At 37.4% G+C, this 21,191-nt stretch overlaps 1 protein-coding gene across 1 annotated transcript in view; it reads left to right on the top strand.

Annotated features, from left to right (window-relative positions):
• The window catches only part of LOC102181821 (sperm-associated antigen 16 protein), a 1,088,062-nt gene that overhangs the window by 73,940 nt on the left and 992,931 nt on the right, over positions 1 to 21,191 (top strand). The window contains exon 9 of the mRNA XM_005676499.3: positions 10,313 to 10,422. Coding sequence (XP_005676556.1) covers positions 10,313 to 10,422 — 110 coding nt within the window. The remainder of the gene's footprint in view (positions 1 to 10,312; positions 10,423 to 21,191) is intronic.

Below are 21,191 nucleotides of genomic sequence, written 5' to 3'. Positions count from 1 at the left end.
TGGAGTATCTTGTGCCAGACTAGCCTTCTCCTCATAAATCACTGTAAAACTATATTTGAGGCAGTTATTTTTAGGCATTGGAAAGCATCACAAGTCAGAGAACACAAATGATAGAGGGAAAATTTATAAGTTGAACTTCACTATCACCATGGCTGGGAAAATTTCCAAACCAAACTCTATGTAGCTGGAGGTAGAGAAGAACATGGCAGTCCTGTATGAACTGAAAAGGCAAAGACTATAGTTCATAAGTTGTTGAAGCATCTAGAATCTATAGGAAAGGGTACCAGATAAGAGGGTGCTGCAATGAATAGTGGCCTGGTTTATGAGGGAGTTTACTATGAGTAGTTAGGTAATGGCTGGGTTAGGTATGCAGGACTACCTGATACTAGAGAGAGAAGAAGAGAGAGAGAAGTAGAAGAAGAAGTAGAGAGAAGACTCTACAGGATTAAGAGGAGACCAGTGGTCTATATTTCTCTTTTGTGCCAGTACCATACTGTTTTGATTACTGTAGCTTCATAGTATAGTCTGAAATCATGGAGCTTGATTCCTTCAGCTCTTTTTTTTTTTTTTTTCCCTCTAAAATTGCTTTGGCTGTTCTAGAAATTGTCATGCTGGGTTAAGTCAGTCAGACAGAGAAAGACAAGTATTATATTATAAATCTTATGGATGGAATCTAAAAAGTTGGTATAAATGAACTTACCTATAAAATAAAAATAAGAGTTATTGATGCAGAAAGCAAACTTATGGTTACCAGGGGGTAAGGGGGGGGGAATAAATTGAGAGATTGGGACTGACATATATGCACTACTATATATAAAGTTGATAATTAATAAAGACCTTTTGTATAGTACAGGGAACTCTACTCAACAGTCTGCAATGACCTGTATGGGAAAATAATCTAAAAATGAGTGGATATATGTGAGTGTATATGTGTGTGTATATGTGTGTGGATATATGTGTGTGTATATGTGTATATGTATATGCATGATTCACTTTGCTGTACACCTGAAACTAACACAACATTGTAACCAACTGTGAAAAGTGAAAAAGTGAAAGTGTTAGCCGCTCAGTCATGTCCTACTCGTAGCGACCCTATGGATTGTAGCCTGCCAAGCTCCTCTGTCCATGGAATTTTCCAGGCAAGGAAACTGGAGTGGATAGCCATTCCTTTCTCCAGGGATTTTCCCAACCCAAAGATCAAACCTAGGTCTCTTGCATTGCAGGCAGATTCTTTACCATCTGAGCCAAAACTATACTCCAGTACAAAATAAAAAACAGTGGAAAACAAAAGACAGAGAGGGAGAGAGGGGACCAGGGATTCTAGATAGCAAGCGGTGCTGGGATACATTGGCTTTCTGGCCATATCTGGATGCAGACATGTTTGCATCCAGCAAAGATGTTGAATATTGTTTTCAACACCTTGGTGACACAATATTAACATTAAGCATCCTGTGGTGGCTCACTGGTAAGAATGTGCCTTCCAGGGTAGGAGATGCTGGAGATGTGGGCTCAATCCTTGGGTTGGGAAGATCCCCTGGAGAAGGAATTAGCAACCCACTCCAGTATTCTTGCCTAGGAAATCCTATAAATTCTGCTTAATACAAAGATTAAGATTTCTTCTTCTTAATTTTCTTAAAAGAATGACTGATAAAAACTAAAATTATAGCATTATAAAATAATGATTATAAGGTATATAAAGGATAAGAAGAAAGGTATAAAAAGACCTTTGGAGGTACCATCCAGGTGATAAGATAAGGTATATAAACAAAATAATAATTTTGGGGGAAGTGCAAATGCTCTATATCTTGATTTTGGTGGTTATATGCCTACTTATCTTTGTCAAAATTTATCCAACTCTACACTTATAATGTATGTATTTTATTTTATACAAATTATATCCCAATATTGTTAATTTACAAAAGAATGATGGAAAAATCTAAAATACAGAAGACTGAAAAAGGGTACATTTTTAACAAAAATTATGTTATTTCCAGATGACTGTTCATTGTGTTTTCTGATTAAGCTTAAAAGAAATATGTAGCACACTCATATTCAAAACTTTTTCTTAGCCTTGATTCAATCATTCCTATCTTAATTTATAGTAAAAAAAAGAAATATCAATTATGCTCAGTAATGCCTAGAGATTCTGCACAGTGATGTTTATTGCACTCATATTTATAGTAACAAAAGGAGTCTTAATCCTTAACCACAAGTGAATGTTTCAATCTAGTTGATCATACAATACTAGAAAGTCTTTAAAAATCATGCATAAGGAAACGTTCATGTTACAATATTAATGTTAAGAATAAAAACATGTGGTATTGGATCCTGTCTGTTAAATATGAGAGAGACTGAAAAATATTTGCATAATTTTGTGTGATGTGATTATTTCTACCTTTTTTCTTACTGCATTTTTTCAAAGAATATGTATTTCTGTTTACATCAAAAGTTACTTTTTTCATATGTAGATAATTTTTAGAAGATGGCGACTAGGAAAAAATACACACAATGTAAATGTTGAGAGTTAGATTTTATTAGAAGAGAGTATTTCAGGTGACCCAGAGAACCACCTCCCAGGAGGTGGGAAGGAGCCAGGCTATATACAAATTCGCAGCAAGGTGACAGGTAATCTGAATATTAAAAGATTACTCTTAATTAAGAAAATCCAAATCTCTCATAAGAGATTTAGCGATCTTCTATGTATGGGAAACAGTATAAAAAGGCAAAAAGATACAACAGTGAAAGATGAACTCCCCAGGTCATTAGTGCCCAAAACGAAGAGTGGTGAAATAGCTCCAGAAGGAATGAAAAGGCTAAAAGTGGAAACAACACCCAGTTGTGGATGTGTCTGGTGGTGAAAGTAAGTCCAATGCTGTAAAGAACAAATATTGCATAGGAACCTGGATTGTTAGGTTCATGAATCAAGGTATATTGGAAGTGGTCAAACAGGAGATGGCAAAAATGTACATTGACATTTTAGGAATCAGTGAACTAAAATGGACCAGAATAGGTAAATTTAATTCAGATGACCATTATATCTACTACTATGGGCAAGAATCCCTTAGAAGAAATGGAGTAGCCCTCAGTCAAAAAAGAGTCTGAAATGCAGTACTTGGATACAATCTTAAAAACAACAGAATGATCTTGGTTCATTTCCAAGGCAAACCATTCAGTATCAAAGTAACCCAAGTCTATGCCGCAACCAATAATGCTGAAATCTAAAATTGAATGTTTCTATGAAGACCTACATGATCTTCTAGAAATAACACCCCCCTCCCCCCCAAAAAAGATGTCCTTTCCATCATAGGGAACTGGAATGCAAAAGTAGGAAGTCAAGAGATACCTGGAATAACAGGCAAGTTTGGCCTTGGAGTACAAAATAAAGCAGGGAAGAGGTGAACAGAGTACTGCCAAGAGAATGCACTGGTCTTAGCAAACACCCTATTCCAACAAGACAAGGGACTAGTCCACATGGACATCACCATATGGCCATACTGAAATCATACTGATTACATTCTTTGCAACCAATGAGAAAAGCCCTATACAGTCAGCAAAAACAAGACTGGGAGCTTACTGTGGCTCATATCATGAACTCCTTATTGCCAAATTCAGATGTAAATTGAAGAAAGTAAGGAAATCAACTAGGCCATTCAGGTATGACCTAAATCAAATCCCTTTTGATTATACAGTGAAAGTGACAAATAGATTCAAGGGATTAGATCTGATAGAGTGCATGAAGAACTGTGGACGGAGGTTCGTAACATTGTATAGGAGGCAGTGATCAAAACCATCCCCAGGGGGAAAAAAAATGCAAAGATGCAAAATGGTTGTCTGAGGAGGCCCTACAAATAGTTGAGAAAAGAAGAGAAGGGAAAGGCAAAGGAGAAAAGGAACGATACACACATCTGAATGCAGAATTCCAAAGAACAGCAGGAGAGATAAGAAAGCCTAAGTGAACAATGCAAAGAAATAGAGGAAAACAATGGAATGGCAAAGACTAGAGCTGTCTTCAAGACAATTAAATATAACAAAGCATGCAAAGATGGGAACAATAAAGGACAAAAACAGTGTTGACCTAACAGAAGCAAAAGATATTAAGAAGAGGTGGCAAGAGTACACAGAAGAACTATAGAAAATAGATATTAATAACCTGCATAACCATGATGGTGTGATCACTCAGCTAGGGCCAGACATGCTGGAGTGTGAAATCAAATGGACCTTAGGAAGCATCACTACAAAGATAGTGGAGGTGACGGAATTCCAGCTGAGCTATTTCAAATCCTAAAATATGTTGCTTTGAAAATGCGTGCAGACTCAATATGCCAGCTCATTTGGAAAACTCAGCAGTGGCCACAGGGCTGGAAAAGGTCAGTTTTCATTCCAATCCCAAAGAAAGGCAATGCCAAAGAATGTTCTAACTACCCCACACAATTGCATTCATTTTACTTGCTAACAAGATCATACTCTAAATCCCCCAAGCCAGGCTTCAGCAGTACATGAACTGAAAACTTCCAGATGTGAAAACTGGATTTAGAAAAGGCACAGGAACTAGAGATGAAATTTTCAACATCCATTGGATCATTAAAAAAGCAAGAGAATTTCAGGAAAAGAGCTATTTCTGCTTCAATGACTATGCTAAAGCTTTTGACTGTGTGGATTTCAACAAACTGTGGAAAATTCTTCAAGAGGTAGGGAATACCAGACCACCTGATCTGTCTTCTGAGAAATCTGTATGCAGGTCAAGAAGCAACAGTTAGAACTGGACATGGAACAACAGACTGTTTCCAAATTGGGAAAGGAGTATGTCAAGGGTATGTGTTGTCACTCTGCTTGTTTAACTTATATGCAGAGTACATCATAAAAAATCCTGGGCTGGATGAAGAACAAGCTTGAATTAAGATTGTCAGTAGGAACATTAATAACCTCAGATTTGCAGATGACACTACGCGTGAGGAACTCCGCCCATGGCAACTACCCTTATGACAGAAAGCAAAGAACGAAAGAGCATCTTGATTAAAGTGAAAGAAGTGAAAGAGGACAGTGAAAAAGCTGGCTTAAAACTCAACATTCAAAAAACGAAGATCATGGCATCCGTTCCCATCACTTCATGGCAAATAGATGGGGAAGCATTGGAAAGAGTGACAGACTTTATTTTCTTGGACCCTGAAATCACTGCGGATGGTGACTGCAGCCATGAAATTAAAAGATGCTTGCTCCTTGGAAGGAAACCTGTGACAAGCCTAGACAGTGTATCAATAAGCAGAGACATTAATTTGCCAGACAAAGTTCCAGATAGTCAAAGCTTTGGTTTTTAGTAAGCATGTGAGGATGTAAGAATTGGACCATTAAGAAGGCTCAGCGCTGAAGAGTTGATGCTTTCCGATTGCGGTGTCGGAGAAGAACCTTGAGAGTCCCTTGGAGACCAAACCAGTCAATCCTAAAGGAAATCAATCCTGAATATTCAATGGAAGGACTGATACTGAAGCTGGAGCTCCAATACTTTGGCCACCTGCTGTGAAGAGCAGACTCATTAGAAAAAACCCTGATGCTGGGAAAGAATGCAGGCAGGTGTAGAAAGGGACAACAGAGAATGAGATGGTTGGATGGCATCACTGGTTCAATGGACTCAAGATTGAGCAACCTCCAGGACTAGAAAGCCTGGTGTGCTGCAGTCCATGGAGTTGCAAAGAGTTTGATATGAATGAGCAACTGAACAACAGCAACAAAGTTTTCGGAAAATGCAAGTGTCTGGGCTTTCTGAAATCATTTCTTTCATATGCATCTAACTATCTGGGGCCAATTCTGCTTTCTTTATTGTCCAGTTCTTATTTCCTTGTTTACTAGTAAGAGATGGTGGATGTGGTGGGGGACCACTTTTCACATCCTCCAGCTCCTTTTCACTATCTGGGAGGATGTAGCTGGTGGCTTCCACATAGCTGGGTTTTATCACCTGGGCTCACATATTTGCATTTGGAAAAGGCTTGTTTTCTAGTAGAGCATAGAGCAGAAAATATTTCAGAAAGAACACAATCAAATATAAGTATGATCATTAAAATACCAAAATCTCAGGAACTCTTAACTCTCAAAATAACTAATGATTGTGAAAAATAATAAACACAAGAAGGCTAAAAGTTTGAGGAATTGTACATTAAATTGATGCTTACATCAGTTAACCTCTAAATGTTACATTCTACTTACTAGTTCGTGATTTTATTTATTTATCCTTGACAACTCTATTAAAATAAACTAATGGTTTATAGATAACTCCTTTATGAAATTGTCTCCTGATATTTATTTCAGAATTGAATTCATGATTTTCTAGACTGACACTTATAAGTTACTTTGAAGATCAATTTTGTAATTACATTTTAATCTGTATTTTGAAGTGACTTTTGATCAAAATAAATTCAAACTCAAAGGAAGAAAACATGTTTTATTTAAGTTGAGTAGGTCTCAATTACCTGAATAAAAGTAATTCCTTAAATTATGTACTGAATAATTCTGTGCTCCTTATAAACATGCTTTCTATTTTTATAAAGGATTTGCAATTCCTTTTCCTAAGCTTTTTGAGTGATTTCTGCATTTGGCTATGTGATCTCAGAGTGTTATCACTCAGATTGGCTGTCAACTGGAACCCTACTTAGTCAACTTCTTTGAGAAGTTGGTTTATTGATTAACTGCTGATTCTTCATAAATCTTGCTGTCTTTCACAATTATTTTCATATATTTATCTCTTCCCCTCTTCATTTTCTCATTTTAGTTTAAGTTTTAAAATATTTTATCTGTTATTCATATATTTTTCATTTATTTTGAGCAGAAATTTGTATGGCAGTAGAAATTCTTTAGATTAAATATAATTTGGGAAGCAGTAACTTTAGTACCATTTACTTGGTTATTTAATCTGAATTTAAGGAATAAGCGAAAACTTGGATTTATTTGGAGTAGTTATCATAATTTTAAATTTACCATATTTTTTAACAACATGATATGTTTATTATGGAAGAATTTTAAATTATAACATTGGAAAAATTATCCATAATTGCTTACACCTAGAGAGAATGTTATTAATACTTTAGTAGTTAAGTTTCTCATCTGAAAAATGTTTATAATTCTATGTTTGCTCTGGTATGGTATGTAGAATAGTAGAAATGTTCCTAAGAGAAGCTATGATATGATGATTATTGTCAACTAGATATTTGAAGTGATAGTTACGTTACAGTTTTCTTTGTTGTAATGGGAAGTATTGTGTATCTAATATTTACAATACCTACACAGAAAAGCTTTCAGTATGATGTATTATGAGATAAAACTTTTTGTGAAACTTACGAAAACTCAAAAAGTATTTCATATGCTGTTTTGTTTATTCTGTTTGTGTTAGCTGATATTTCTTTGATTTCACATGAGACTGCAAACAAGCATATATTTTATGATGTCTTAGAGTTTATGATAGGAATCTATGAATTCAAGAAAAATATTTAGAAATTGGAAATCATTTATGAAGTGAAAAACTGTGAAATTGACTTCAGAGCATCACTAACAGATGTCATATTTAGTAGAGCAAAGGTTTTAGCTTAAGTAATTGCTTTTTGGGTTGGGTATTTTTTGTTGCTCAGAATTGCACTACAAGATGTCAGTTTCTTATGACTATATGTAGGAAATGGTCTAGTTTAGTTAGATACATGTTATTTAAAATATAGCTCTTTCCCTTTATCTCTATTACCTTTTTCTTAATTCTAATTAGATGTATACTTTGATCTCATTTGAGCTTCCTAATCTCTTGGATATTTTCTATTTTTCTCCCTGGGAAAAATTATGGCTACTTTCTTCATGATATCTTTTCAGTTAAATAATTTTCTTTTCAGCTGTGTTTAATCTATATTGGAGTTAGGGACTGATATAATATAGGTACTTACATATTTGTTAAATGAATGTGTTGATGCATATCTGACATTTAACCAGGGGCCTGAATGTTCAGTTAGTTAACACTGGGTTGAATGTGCACATCTGTGAAGTGGTTGAATGGGTGAAATTTAGCATTGAGAGTACAATAACTATAATTTCTGTAAGTTAAAAATGTGTATATTTGATGTTTACTTTGTTTCTCTTAAGAAATTGTACCTCCCTTAAGCTATGTTTGTGCCCAAGTAAAAACTGGCATAGCAGCAGTCAGTACTATAGGCCTTTTCATTAACAAATATCAGATGATAAATATAAGGATGTTCTTATGGGGAAATGGCCTTTCTTACGATATTACTAAACATTAAGAAGCATTTTGTGGAATTTTGAAAAGTTCAGTTCAGTTCAGTCACTCAGTTGTGTCTGACTCGTTGCGACACCATGAACTGCAGCACGCCAGGCCTCCCTGTCCATCACCAACTCCTGGAGTCCACCCAAACCCATGTCCATTGAGTCGGTGATGCCATCCAACCATCTCATCCTCTGTCATCCGCATCTCCTCCTGCCCTCAATTTTTCCCAGCATCAGGGTCTTTTCAAATGAGTCAGCTCTTTGAAAAGTAATTTTCACTTAACCATGAATGTGACAAAGACCCAATGTTTGAGCCTTTCATTTGTTCAATAAATCTTTGCATAAATAAAAGTGATAGTTATCTGATAGTGGAAATCATGCTATTATTGGTACCTTGAGAAATGATTAAGAAGGATAATTTTTCTTTCCATTACACATACATTATGCAATGTATAATCTCATGTTTTGGTTGCAAATGTTGAATTTTTTTCTAAAATATTATTGAAGTGTAAATTCTTGTAATTTCATTTTGCTTGTGGAACAACTACATATACTTGTAAACTAAGCACTTTTTGTTGTTTTACTTTCATTTATCCTTATCATTTTGCTGTTTGTCTCTTGCTTTTTATTTTATTTCTTGAAAATTGGTGTTGAGTAATGTTTTACATTCTGCATGAGGTCTGCTCATATAATTATCCACTGGAATCCTGGATCCCTCTCTTTATTGCTTTCTCCTTTCTTCCCTGTAGATATTGCTATGCAAATTCTCCTTATATGTAAAAGGGAACAAAAGATAGTGAACTACACAGTGTTATTGCCAGGATGTCATGAAATAACACATACGCTTAGACAAGTAGCTATTAGATAGTAAAACATCAATGAAGCATAAATGCTAGCTATTATTATTTTAAATCATCATCAATACCAGGCTTTCACTCTTGGTCATGGAAGAGGAAAATGCTATAAAAGAGAATTTGAAGTGAAAGTTTTTCTCTAATATCAATGAGCTGTAATTGTTGCTTTTCCTCCACATTTTGACTCACAGATTCTGTGGGGTCCTAATTTGTAGCACCATTGAGGGAAGACAGACAGCCTGAATACCCTAGTGTTTGAAGTTTTTAAAGTACTTTTATGTAGTACTAACTTATGCAACATTTGGCTTTTATGTTATTGTGGGGGTTATTTTGATGGTTTTCTTCTTTGAAACTGGTACTGAGTTGGAAAAATTGGATCAGGAAAGAAACTAAATGCTAGCTAGCATGTGCTTCCTCACCTTTATAACGTCATAATTATTTGAGAACCTTGACAAAGAATCCTTTGAGATATTTTTGTGTTCATTGTCTTTTCTCTGTCATAGATTGATACTATAAATTAGAACATTTAGTTATTTAAGAGTTAATGATTATACCCATATTAATTATTGAAATCAGCTGGCTGTTTAGAAATACAGGAGGGAATTATGTATACCTAAACATGTATATGTATATGAAAAGATGTGAAAAAGAAACAGAGTTTGCCTATCACTTTTCTTTTCCCCTCAAATGATTCCTTAGGACTGCCCCTTATGTCCAGGGGAGTTTAGACTTTAGTATTATAACTATTTTGGAATGTTACCCTGTGTTTTCTATTTTTTTTTTTTCAACATTGTGAAGCATAGAGGATATATTATTAATACAATTTTCATTTAAAAATCTCTTCTTTATTATCCAGTTCCACTTAGGAAATTTTTGTTATTGCTTACAATTCTCTCCTTTGACCCCCTTCAGCTTTGTTTATAAATACATGAAATCTCATGAAAGCAGGAATTTAGATATAATTGAGTTGGAAATTGGCTTACATGCTGTTCAGCTGGCTCGCCAAGCCAATTCACTAACCTTGCAGCATTACTACCCTGCATTTTTGGGAAATGAATTTGAAACTTCACTTACAACATTTTGTTATGGTTTTAATATTATTATTTTAGTACTTCAAAAAATACATGTGTAATGAATTTGGCTTTCTTTTTTGGTTATAATATTTCTTACAGACAGTATAAACATTAAGAGTAAATTGTATTATCTTACAGTTGTTCCTGCTTGTAGAAAGGAAAATGCACCAGAAGGTCCTACTCAAAAAGGTCTTCGTGAAGCCAGAGAACAAAGCAAATGTAAAGCAAAGGCAAAAGCTAATACAAAGGTATGGTTTTTGTTTCCATTGATCCATGCTTAACTCTCAGATACTCAGATTCATGGACTCATATTGTATCATTATTTTATTGCAAAATGAATTTAGACATTATGAATTCAAAACTACTTGGACTATAGATGGAAAATGGAGGTTCTTGAATATTAGTAGTAATTGAGGGACACACATGTATTAGTGGTGGAGACAGCTCAGTGGATCACTCTGCCACATTTTCAAACTTAATCACAGCCATTTCTGCTCCTTTTCCTTTGCCCAGAGAAATAACTATCAACTCATCCCTTATTTATTTTCTCATACTAAAACTTCAAACTTTCATCAGCCTTTTAAAAAAGCAGAATGGAAAGAATTAATGCCCCATTTAAAAACCTCATTATGTCTTAGTGCCTTTGCTGTGCAATCAGGCTGATAGTTCAAATCTTCTGCAGTGATTACAGAAAAATGGTATGAAAAATTTCTGGTCAGAAAAAGAAATCAAAAATGAGGAAGAAAAAAAATTACATAAAACCCATGAAGGGTTTAGTTTCTTTTCATGAAAATTGCATAAAGTTTTAGCTGAGATATTGAATGTTTTTATAAAGTGGTTGTTACCTGTGAGTTCTAAAGTATCTGACATTTAAGAATGAAAACATTTACAGATACAATAACTTTCTCCTAGTGGTAATGCTATAAGAACAACAGGATTTCTTTATGAATTCAAATAATCAATTAGCTAATATCTCTAATGTTTTTTTCCTCAAAGGTATTCCTTAGAATCTAGTGTCATATGTTAACATTTGAATAAAACATGAACTAAATACTTTTAATGATAGGTTATACTAAGGCTTTGATAATCACCTTTTTGTGTTGTTTACACTAATGTTTCATTGTTCTTCTATTATCAATATTAATTTTTAAATTTTTGGTATTTGGGGGAGAATCCCCTCAGCCCGCCTCCAGCTTCCCTATGCTTTCAAGGTCCCATCAGGACTGACCCTCCACTTCTGTCACTATAGAGCTTTCCCACATCTCCTCCTGCCTGTAGTTTGAGTCTCTTCCAAATGGGGTTGTAGGTGACTCCATTGCTGTCAGTAAGTCGTGCTTCTTCTTGTTTGGATAATCTTTATTTATCTCCACAGAGGTTATTAAGTCAGGAAGCAAATATAGCACTCACAATAATTTTTTAAAAAATCAGAGCTAAGGATTTGGGGTGTGATACTGGCAGTTTTCATGCAGAAGGCAACGGCAACCCACTCCAGTACTCTTGCCTGGAAAATCCCATGGATGGAGGAGCCTGGTAGGCTGCAGTCTATGGAGTCGCACAGAGTCGAACATGACTGAAGTGACTTAGCAGCAGCAGCAGCAGCATCAACAGTGGTGGTTTTCATCAAGAAACATTTTCCTTTTCTAATGTGGCTTAGGCATTCTTTTTAACATAGTAATTCATACTTAGAAATGATCGTTTCAGGTTAGTAGTTAAAGATATTGAGCTCTGTGTCATAATCAAAATTCCAAGCTTGAATGAGTTTCTTCTGTGTTTAAGGATGTGTGACAGCTGACTGTGGGCTGTCTGTAAGTGGGTGACAGTCAGGGATGTTGGAGCAGAGCAGGCAGGAAGGCTGGCTGGGCCATTGCTCCAACAGTGGCCAAATAAATAGAGAAATTTTGGAACTTTGAGGTTAAAGCACATGGTATATTTTTGTGAGGCTTCCTTTCCTGTCCCATTCCCTGTCCCCACCCCCCCCTACCCCTCAACCGCCCAATCCTATGGTTCTCTCTATGGTAAGATGCCAGGTCTGGTGTGTGTGCTGGCGGCAGGGGTGCTCTAAAATTAGCCCAAGCTTTGCTTTTCTCCTCAGTCCCAACATATAAGTGTGTATCTCTCAAGGCAATTTCCCTCCTTTCATTAGGGATCGATTCTTGGCCTTTAGTCTACATGTAAAAGGTTTATCATGTATCCTCAGTATAAAAGTGAAGAAAAACAGGCTAGGAGGAATGTTGTATTTGCTTTCGCAATTTTAAAAGCAGTTGCTTAATGAATTTTTCCAGTGTTTTGCTTTTTCCTTCCATGGTGGCTCAGAGGTTAAAGTGTCTGCCCGCAATGCGGGAGACCTGGGTTCGATCCCTGGGTTGGGAAGTTCCCCTGGAGAAGGAAATGGCAACCCACTCCAGTATTCTTGCCTGGAGAATCCCAAGAATGGAGGAGCCTGGTACGCTACAGTTCACGGGGTCATAAAGAGTTGGACACGACTGAGCGACTTCACTTTCACTTTCACTTTCAGGAAAAATCAGGGTATCATTTTGGGTGTAAGTCAGAAAAAGAACTACTTTAGATCATTTTGAATGAAATAAATATAATACATGGAGTTGGTTATATAGGTTACAGACGATCTAAGATGTCATTTAGGGAAGAGGCAGACAGCTCAGAGATTGGCAATGGCAGGGCATTTTCCTATCTTGGGGACACAGTGGAAGAACATTATTATCAGAACTGAGGAACTGGGTCCAGCAGGTGGGAAGAGTATGAAGTAAGAGGCTGTCTAGTAGGAGCTAGAGACATGGAAAGGATGCAGGGCATGGGGGAAGGAACTTGAAACACATAATACTAAGGTAGGGATTAGAAAAAACTCATTAATTAATATATATTAAGAAAATATTCATAGTCAAACAGTCTATTTCTAGTCATAAGATGTACTTTATATACTTTTTCCTTTTTTTTTTTTTTTAAAGTTCTCATTCAGGGATTATGCTTGGTTTAACCATCACCCACTGGAGTTGGGGGCTGGGGGCTTCTCAGGAGACTCAGTGGTAAAGAATTTGCCTGCCAAGCAGGAGATGTAGGCTTGATTGCTGGGTCAGGAAGGTCTCTTGGGGAAGAAAATGGATGACCCATAGTTTTAATACTCAATGGTCTGAGGATTTAGTGGCCCTGTTATCTTGGGTTGTTGTAGTTTCTCATTGACATTTACTACTTAACATGGATGTACTAAGATGGGCCCCAGGTATTTTGCTGGGTTCTAAAATGTAATTCCATAATATATTTTCAAATATAACATCTTTGCTGATGACTTTCAAACCTACATATTGCCATACTTAGCTGTACACCACTAATTTATCTATTTATAGTTTCCATCTTGAGATGGTACCATTGACTCAAAATTAACATGACTTAATTCACAAATCATCTTAATTCATAAACAAGCTAATTTCTTCATTTAAAAATTTCTTTAAATAGTGTCTGCAATCTAATAAAAGAGTCAGTTCAAAAATATGTCATTTATCATCTTTGATCCTCTCCTTTCAGTGTCTCCCATGTTCCCACTGATGCCTTTTTCACATTAGTTGGCAAGTTTTGAATTTTTATACTGGGGTTAGGTGGGAACGGGAGACTTAGGGGTTAAAAATCTGATAGAAAAGTACCTAACAAGCTTGTCTTGAAGTTTCTTCATTGGAAGAGCAAGTTAAATTAAATCAAATTGGGGGATTGAGGAAGAGTATATCACGAGAAACGCTGGGCTGGAAGAAGCACAAGCTGGAATCAAGATTGCCTGGAGAAATATCAATAACCTCAGATATGCAGATGATACCACCCTTATGGCAGAAAGTGAAGAGGAACTAAAAAGCCTCTTGTTGAAAGTTAAAGAAGAGAGTGAAAAAGTTGGCTTAAATCTCAATATTCAGAAAAATAAGATCATGGCATCTGGTCCCATCACTTCATGGGAAATAGATGGAGAAACAGTGGAAACAGTGTCAGACTTTATTTTTTGGGGCTCCAAAATCACTGCAGATGGTGACTGCAGCCATGAAATTAAAAGATGATTACTCTTTGGAAGAAAAGTTATGACCAACCTAGATAGCATATTGAAAAGCAGAGACGTTACTTTGCCAACAAACGTCCATCTAGTCAAGGCTATGGTTTTTCCAGGGGTCATGTATGGATGTGAGAGTTGGACTGTGAAGAAAGCTGAGCACTGAAGAATTGATGCTTTTGAACTGTGGTGTTGGAGAAGACTCTTGAGAGTCCCTTGGACTGCAAGGAGATACAACCAGTCCATTCTAAAGGAGATCAGCCCTGAGTGTTCTTTGGAAGGAATGATGCTAAAGCTGAAACTCCAGTACTTTGGCCACCTCATGTGAAGAGTTGACTCATTGGAAAAGACTCTGATGCTGGGAGGGATTGGGGGCAGGAGGAGAAGGGGATGACAGAGGATGAGATGGCTGGATAACATCACTGACTCGATGGACATGAGTTTGAGTGAACTCCGGGAGATGGTGATGGACAGGGAGGCCTGGCGTGCTGCGATTCATGGGGTTGCAAAGAGTCAGACATGACTGAGCGACTGAACTGAACTACACTGAACTGAAGGAGGAGATTATGGGGGACTTTCAAAATTATCTTTAAACTACCTATTGTACTGCTCCTTTTTCTTTTTAATTATCACTCCTACCCTTCTAAAGCTGATCTCCATGGAAAACCTTAGCTTCCTCCTAGACTGTTCTCCAGTAGTCCATTCTTTGTGACATTGAATATTTTTGCCATAAACTTGCTGATATAAATTGGATTAATCTTCCTTAGACAGTTGTATAATTTTACTTTTCAAGCCAGCTTAGTATCCAGATACCTCAGTTGGTAAAGAATCCACCTGCAATGCAGGAGACCCCAGTTCAATTCCTGGGTCTGGAATATTGCCTAGAGAAGGGATAGGCTACCCACTCCAGTATTCTTGGGTGACCCTTGTGGCTTAGCTGGTAAAGAATCTGCCTTCAATGTGGGAATCCCACCAGGGATTCCCTGGTGGCTCAGATGGTAAAGTGTCTGCCTGTAATGCGGGAGACCTTGGTTCAGTCCCTGGGTTGGGAAGATTCCCTCCAGAAGGAAATGGCAACCCACTCCAGTACTCTTGCCTAGAAAATTCCATAAATGAAGGAGTCTGGTGGGCTATAGTAGATGGGGTCACAAAGAGTCAGACATGACTGAGTGACTTCACTTTCTTTCAATGTGGGATACCTGGGTTCAACCCCTGGGTGGGAAAGATCCCCTGGGGAAGGGAAAGGCTACCCACTCCAGTATTCTTCCTTAGAGAATTCCATGGACTGTATAGTCTATGGGGCTGCAAGGAATCAAACACGACTGAACAACTTTCACTTTCACCTCACTTTTCTGATATGCCATGCTAATTTCTCTATATTTTTCTATAACATATTGAGAGTCATTTCCTAGGCAGGTTGATAAGAAGTCTAGGGGTCCCCAAGGAGAGAGGGGTCTGGAATTCTCAAGGAGGAAGAAAGGACAAACTTTTTTCCTTCTCTACATTCCTTAGGATTATATAACAACAATGTATTATGCTTGAGGACTGTCTCTGGATTAAACCTTCTGGCTAATTCTGTTATCTTAAAATGTAAATTATGGGAGTAGGTCTGGTGAGGTCTTTACAACCTTCAGACATTCTTTGGATTTACTGGAGAGTATATAACTTCATTGCTCACACTAACAAGCGGGTACTCTTTCTACCCGCTTCTGATGCCTATGTCAGAAGCTTTCTCTATCTCCTTTATACTTTAATAAAACTTTATTACACAAAAGCTCTGAGTGATCAAGCCTCGTCTCTGGCCCCGGATTGAATTCTTCTCCTCCGGGGGCCAAGAATCCCGGCGTCGTGATTCAACAACAAACTTTCAATATGATATTGTACTCTAAAAGTTAATTCTTATGGTTTAAACTATTTTCTGTAAAATTATGGAAACAATTTCCCTAAATACTGGAGAAAAGCCATTTTTCTTCCCTCTGTAAACCAAACAATGGGTTACTAAAATAGTCAACAGGTTAGTTTTTGTGAAGACAACTATACATTCGGAGAAGGCAATGGCAACCCACTCCAGTACTTTTGCCTGGAAAATTCCATGGATGGAGGAGCCTGGTAGGCTGGAGTCCATGGGGTCACTAAGAGTCGGACATGACTGAAGCAACTTCACTTTCATTTTTCACTTTCCTGCATTGGAGAAGGAAATGGCAACCCACTCCAGTGTTCTTGCCTGTAGAATCCCAAGGACTGCAGTGCAGTCACATAAGTCACAGATGAGAGAAAGAAATTACTACTTTCAGTTCAGTTCAGTCGCTCAGTCTTTTCCGACTCTTTGCGACTCCATGGATTGCAGCATGCCAGGCTTCCCTCACCAACTCCCGGAACCTACTCAAACTCACATCCATCACGTCATTGATGCCCTCCAACCATGTCACCCTCTGTCCTCTTCTCCTTCCACCTTCAGTCTTTCCCAGTATCAGGGTCCTTTCCAATGAGTTGGTTCTTTGCATCGGGTGATCAAAGTATTGGAGCTTCAGCTTCAGCATCAATCCTTCCAAGGAATATTCAGGACTGATTTCATTTAGGATGGACTGGTTGGATCTCCTTGCAGTCCAAAGGACTCTTCAAGAGTCTTCTCCAACACCACAGTTCAAAAGCATCGATTCTTCAGTGCTCAGCTTTCCTTATAGTCCAACTCTCACATCCATACATGACTACTAGAAAAAGAAATTACTGCTTTAGAGGCTTTGAATGGTGATCAGACATGTGAAAAGTTAAAGATGGTAGTTGTGCAGTCACTAAATTGTGTCTGACTCTTGTGATCCCATTGATTGTAGCCTGCCAGGCTCCTCTGTCCATGGGATTCTTCATGCAAGACTATTAGAGTGGGTTGCCATTTCCTTCTACAGGGGATCTTCCTGATTCAGGAATTTAACCCAGGTCTCCTGCATTGCAGGCAGATAATTTACCAACTGAGCTGTGAGCTCCTCCCAAGAAGTTTATGGTGGTGGTGGTTTAGAAACCACCATAACTTCATAAAAGTATCAACATTTTTTGTTGTTGTTCAGTCTCTAAGTCATGTCCTATTTTCTGTGACCTCAAGGACTGTAGCACGCCAGTCTTCACTGTCCTCCCCTGTCCTTCACTATCAATTTGATTTCTGGTTCCTCTGTCTTTTCTAAATCCAGCTTGTACATATGAAAATTCTTGGTTCATGTACTATTGAAGCCTAGCTTGGAGGATTTTGAGCAATACTTTGCTTGCATGTGAGATGAGTTCAATTGTGCAGTAGTTTGAGCATTCTTTGGCATTGTCTTTCTTAGGGATTGGAATGAAAACTGACCTTTTCCTTCCTGTGGCCACTGCTGAGTTTTCCAATTTTGCTGGCATATTGAGTGAAGCACTTTCACAGCACCATCTTTTAGGATTTGAAATATTTCAGCTAGAATTCCATCACCTCAACTAGCTTTGTTTGTAGTGATGCTTCCGAAGGCCCAGTTAACACCACAGTCCAGGATGTCTGGCCCTAGGTGTGTGATCACACCATTGTGGATATCTGGGTCATTAAGATCTTTTTCTGTATAGTTCTTGTGTGTATTCTTGCTACCTCTTAGTATCCTCTGCTTCTATTAGGTCCATACCATTTCTATTCTTTTTTGTGCCCATCTTTGCATGAAACAGGGCTTTCCTAGTAGCTCAGAGAGTAAAGAATCTGCTTGCTGTGCTGGAGACCTAGCTCAGAAGGATCTTCTGGAAAAGGAATGGCCACCTAGTCCAGTATTCTTGCCAGTCCAAGATTCTATGGGAGAATCCCATAGACAGAGGAGCCTGGCAGGCTATAGTCCATTGGGCACAACTGAAATGACTTAGTACTAGCAACTTGTATGAAATGTTCCCTTGGTATCTTTAATTTTCTTGAAGAGCTCTCTAGTCTTTTCCATTCTATTGTTCCCTCCACCCCCTTTTTTTTTTGATTTTTCAGTTAGGAAGGCTTATCTCTCCGTGCTTTCTTTGGAATTCTGCATTCAGATGGGTGTATCTTTCCTTTTCTCCTTTACCTTTTGCTTCTTTTCTCTTCTCAGCTATTTGTAAGGCCTCCTCAGACAACCATTTTGCCTTTTTGCATTTCTTCTTCTTGGTGATGGTTTTGATCAACTCCTCCTGTACAGTGTCACGAATCTCTGTCCATAGTTCTTGAGGAACTCTGTCTGTCAGATCTAGTCCCTTGAATCTGTTTGTCACTTACACTGTATAATCGTAAGAGATTTGATTTAGGTCATACCTGAATGACCTGGTTGTTTTCTCTACTTTCTTCAATGTAAGTCTGAATTTGGCAATAAGGAGTTCATGATCTGAGCCACCGTCATCTCCCTGTGAAAGGTTGTTGTTGAATCACGACGCTGGGATTCTTGGCCCCCGGAGGAGAAGAATTCAATCCAGGGCCAGAGACGAGGCTTGATCGCTCAGAGCTTTTGTGTAATAAAGTTTTATTAAAGTATAAAGGAGATAGAGAAAGCTTCTGACATAGGCATTAGAAGGGGGCAGAAAGAGTACCCCCCTGCTAGTCTTCAGCTGGATGTTATGTAGTCACCAGCAGTCTGTTAATGAAAAAAAGGAATGTCTCAAAACTTAGAATGGTACCAGGCCCCTCACCCATAAGATGTATTTTGGGATAATCTTGGCACCAAATGGTTTATCTTGGGCCATAAAAGAATTAACTTGAATCTTGAAGAAGGGCAGAGCACCATACAAATAGTTTCATTTACATAGACTAGAGGAACAATATCGGAGTATAACATACTGGTTTATCAAGTAGGTTCTGAGCCCAAAAGGCGGAACCGACTTGAAGACAGAGTTTGGGGTAAATGCAGAGTACATTAGTATAGCTTAAGATAAACATTTCCATAAGAAAAAGGCAATGGTTAACTTCAAATGAAACCAGGTGTCATTATGGCAACACAGAATTTTAAGAGAAACCTCCTTTTAAATTTGTATAGAGAAGGAAAAAAATATCACTAGTTTGTTTCCTCCTGCCACTTAAGGGAGATACAAATGTCTGACACTTGCAGGCTATTTCCTCCATTTGGAGACCCCTGGCCTTCCTGCCTGTTACCCTCTCACCGGTCTTGTTATTGCTGACTATCTATATAGGGCTTCTCCCTCTTTGGCTGCAAAGAAAATAATCAGTCTGACTTCTTGTATTGACCATCTGGTGATGTCCATGTGTAGAGTCATCTCTTGTGTTGTTGGAAGAGGGTGATTGCTACAACCAGTGCATTCTCTTCACACAACCCTGTTTGCCTTTCCATGCTTCATTTTGTACTCCAAGACCAAGCTTGCCTGTTACTCCAGGTATCTCTTGACATCCTACTTTTGCATTCCAGTCCCCTGTGATGAAAAGGACATCTTTTTTTGAAGTCAGTTCTAGAAGATCTTGTAGGTCTTCATAGAACTGCTTAACTTCCACTTCTTTGGCATTAGTAGTTGGGGCATAGACTTGGATTACCATGATATTGAATGGTTTGCCCTGGAAATGAACCAAGATCATTCCGTCATTTTTTAGATTGCACCCAAGTACTGCATTTCAGACTCTCTTGTTGACTGTAAGGACTACTCCATTTCTTCTTAGGGATTCTTGCCCACAGTAGTAGATATGATGGTCATCTGAATTAAATTCTCCCACTCCTGTCCAGTTTATTTCACTGATCCTAAAATCCCTATGTTCACTCTTGCTGTCTCCTGTTTGACTACTTCCAATTTACCTTAGTTCATGGATCTAACATTTCATGTTCTTATTTAATATTGTTCATTATAGCATATTTGCACGTAACTCTCAACTTCTTTACAGGCTATTTTATATTTTGATTTGCTTAATGAAAACATGGAATCTTATTTAATATATTTGTCATGATATCTTTGGTATTTATATAAAATAGATTGCAGTTTAAATAACATGATATGAAAATATAAAGAAGAGTGAAAGTTCCTTTTAACTCTGATATGCCAATTTATATCATCATGTTGTGTGATGCCACCCTGGCCTACTAATGGTGCACTTCAAGAACAATTAAATGCCCTTTCATGCTAGTACCGTGCTTTATTACAGCAAATTTAGCTGCATTTTGTATAGCATTATTGAATATTGTTAAGCAGTAATTGTTGTTTTTTGCCAGAAGTACTGTGATTCTGACATCAACCAATGATCTCGGCATTTTGCCAATAATTATGAATACTAGTTTAGTATGTTAAATTAGCATTTTTCAGACATAAGGTTGCAAAAAAGGAAATTAGATTTGCATTATTTTTAGAGTTTAGAATTATGGAATGTATTAAAAAGTCTAAAACCATATGCAAATGAAAATTTTAATGCCTGTAATTTGATAATAATGTTGAATATATTTAAGAGTTCAAAATATCATTAAAAATCCCTGAGGAAATATATTAATCAAAATATTTATTCATAATATTGTGCCATGTTAAATACATAAGGATTAAGCCAACTTGTTTATAATTCTGTTCTGAGTAGAAAATCAAATAACTAGAAATACATTACACTAAATTTATTCTGCTTTACATAAAAAGAAGTAAATGTTAATCAGAATAGAAGTAATTAAGAAATACTAATTATTCTCAGGTTTTCAACTCTACCATTTATTTTGAATCATGCATAAACATGAAGGATTGAGAAATATGAAATCAGTTTGCAATGGGAAAATGCTTCAGTTCAGTTCAGTCACTCAGTTGTGTCTGACTCTTTGCGACCCCATGAATTGCAGCATGGCAGGCCTCCCTGTCCATCACCAACTTCCAGAGTTCACTCAGACTCATGTCCATCGAATTGATGATGCCATCCGGCCATCTCATCCTCTGTCATCCCCTTCTCCTTCTGCCCCCAGTCCCTCTCAGCATCAGAATCTTTTCCAATGAGTCAACTCTTCGCATGAGGTGGCCAAAGTACTGGAGTTTCAGCTTTAGCATCAG

Source organism: Capra hircus, chromosome 2 (assembly GCF_001704415.2).
Source record: "Capra hircus breed San Clemente chromosome 2, ASM170441v1, whole genome shotgun sequence".
NCBI lineage: Eukaryota > Metazoa > Chordata > Mammalia > Artiodactyla > Bovidae > Capra > Capra hircus.
Note: the sequence above shows the minus strand (reverse complement) of the source record. Positions and strands in the feature narration are given on the sequence as shown.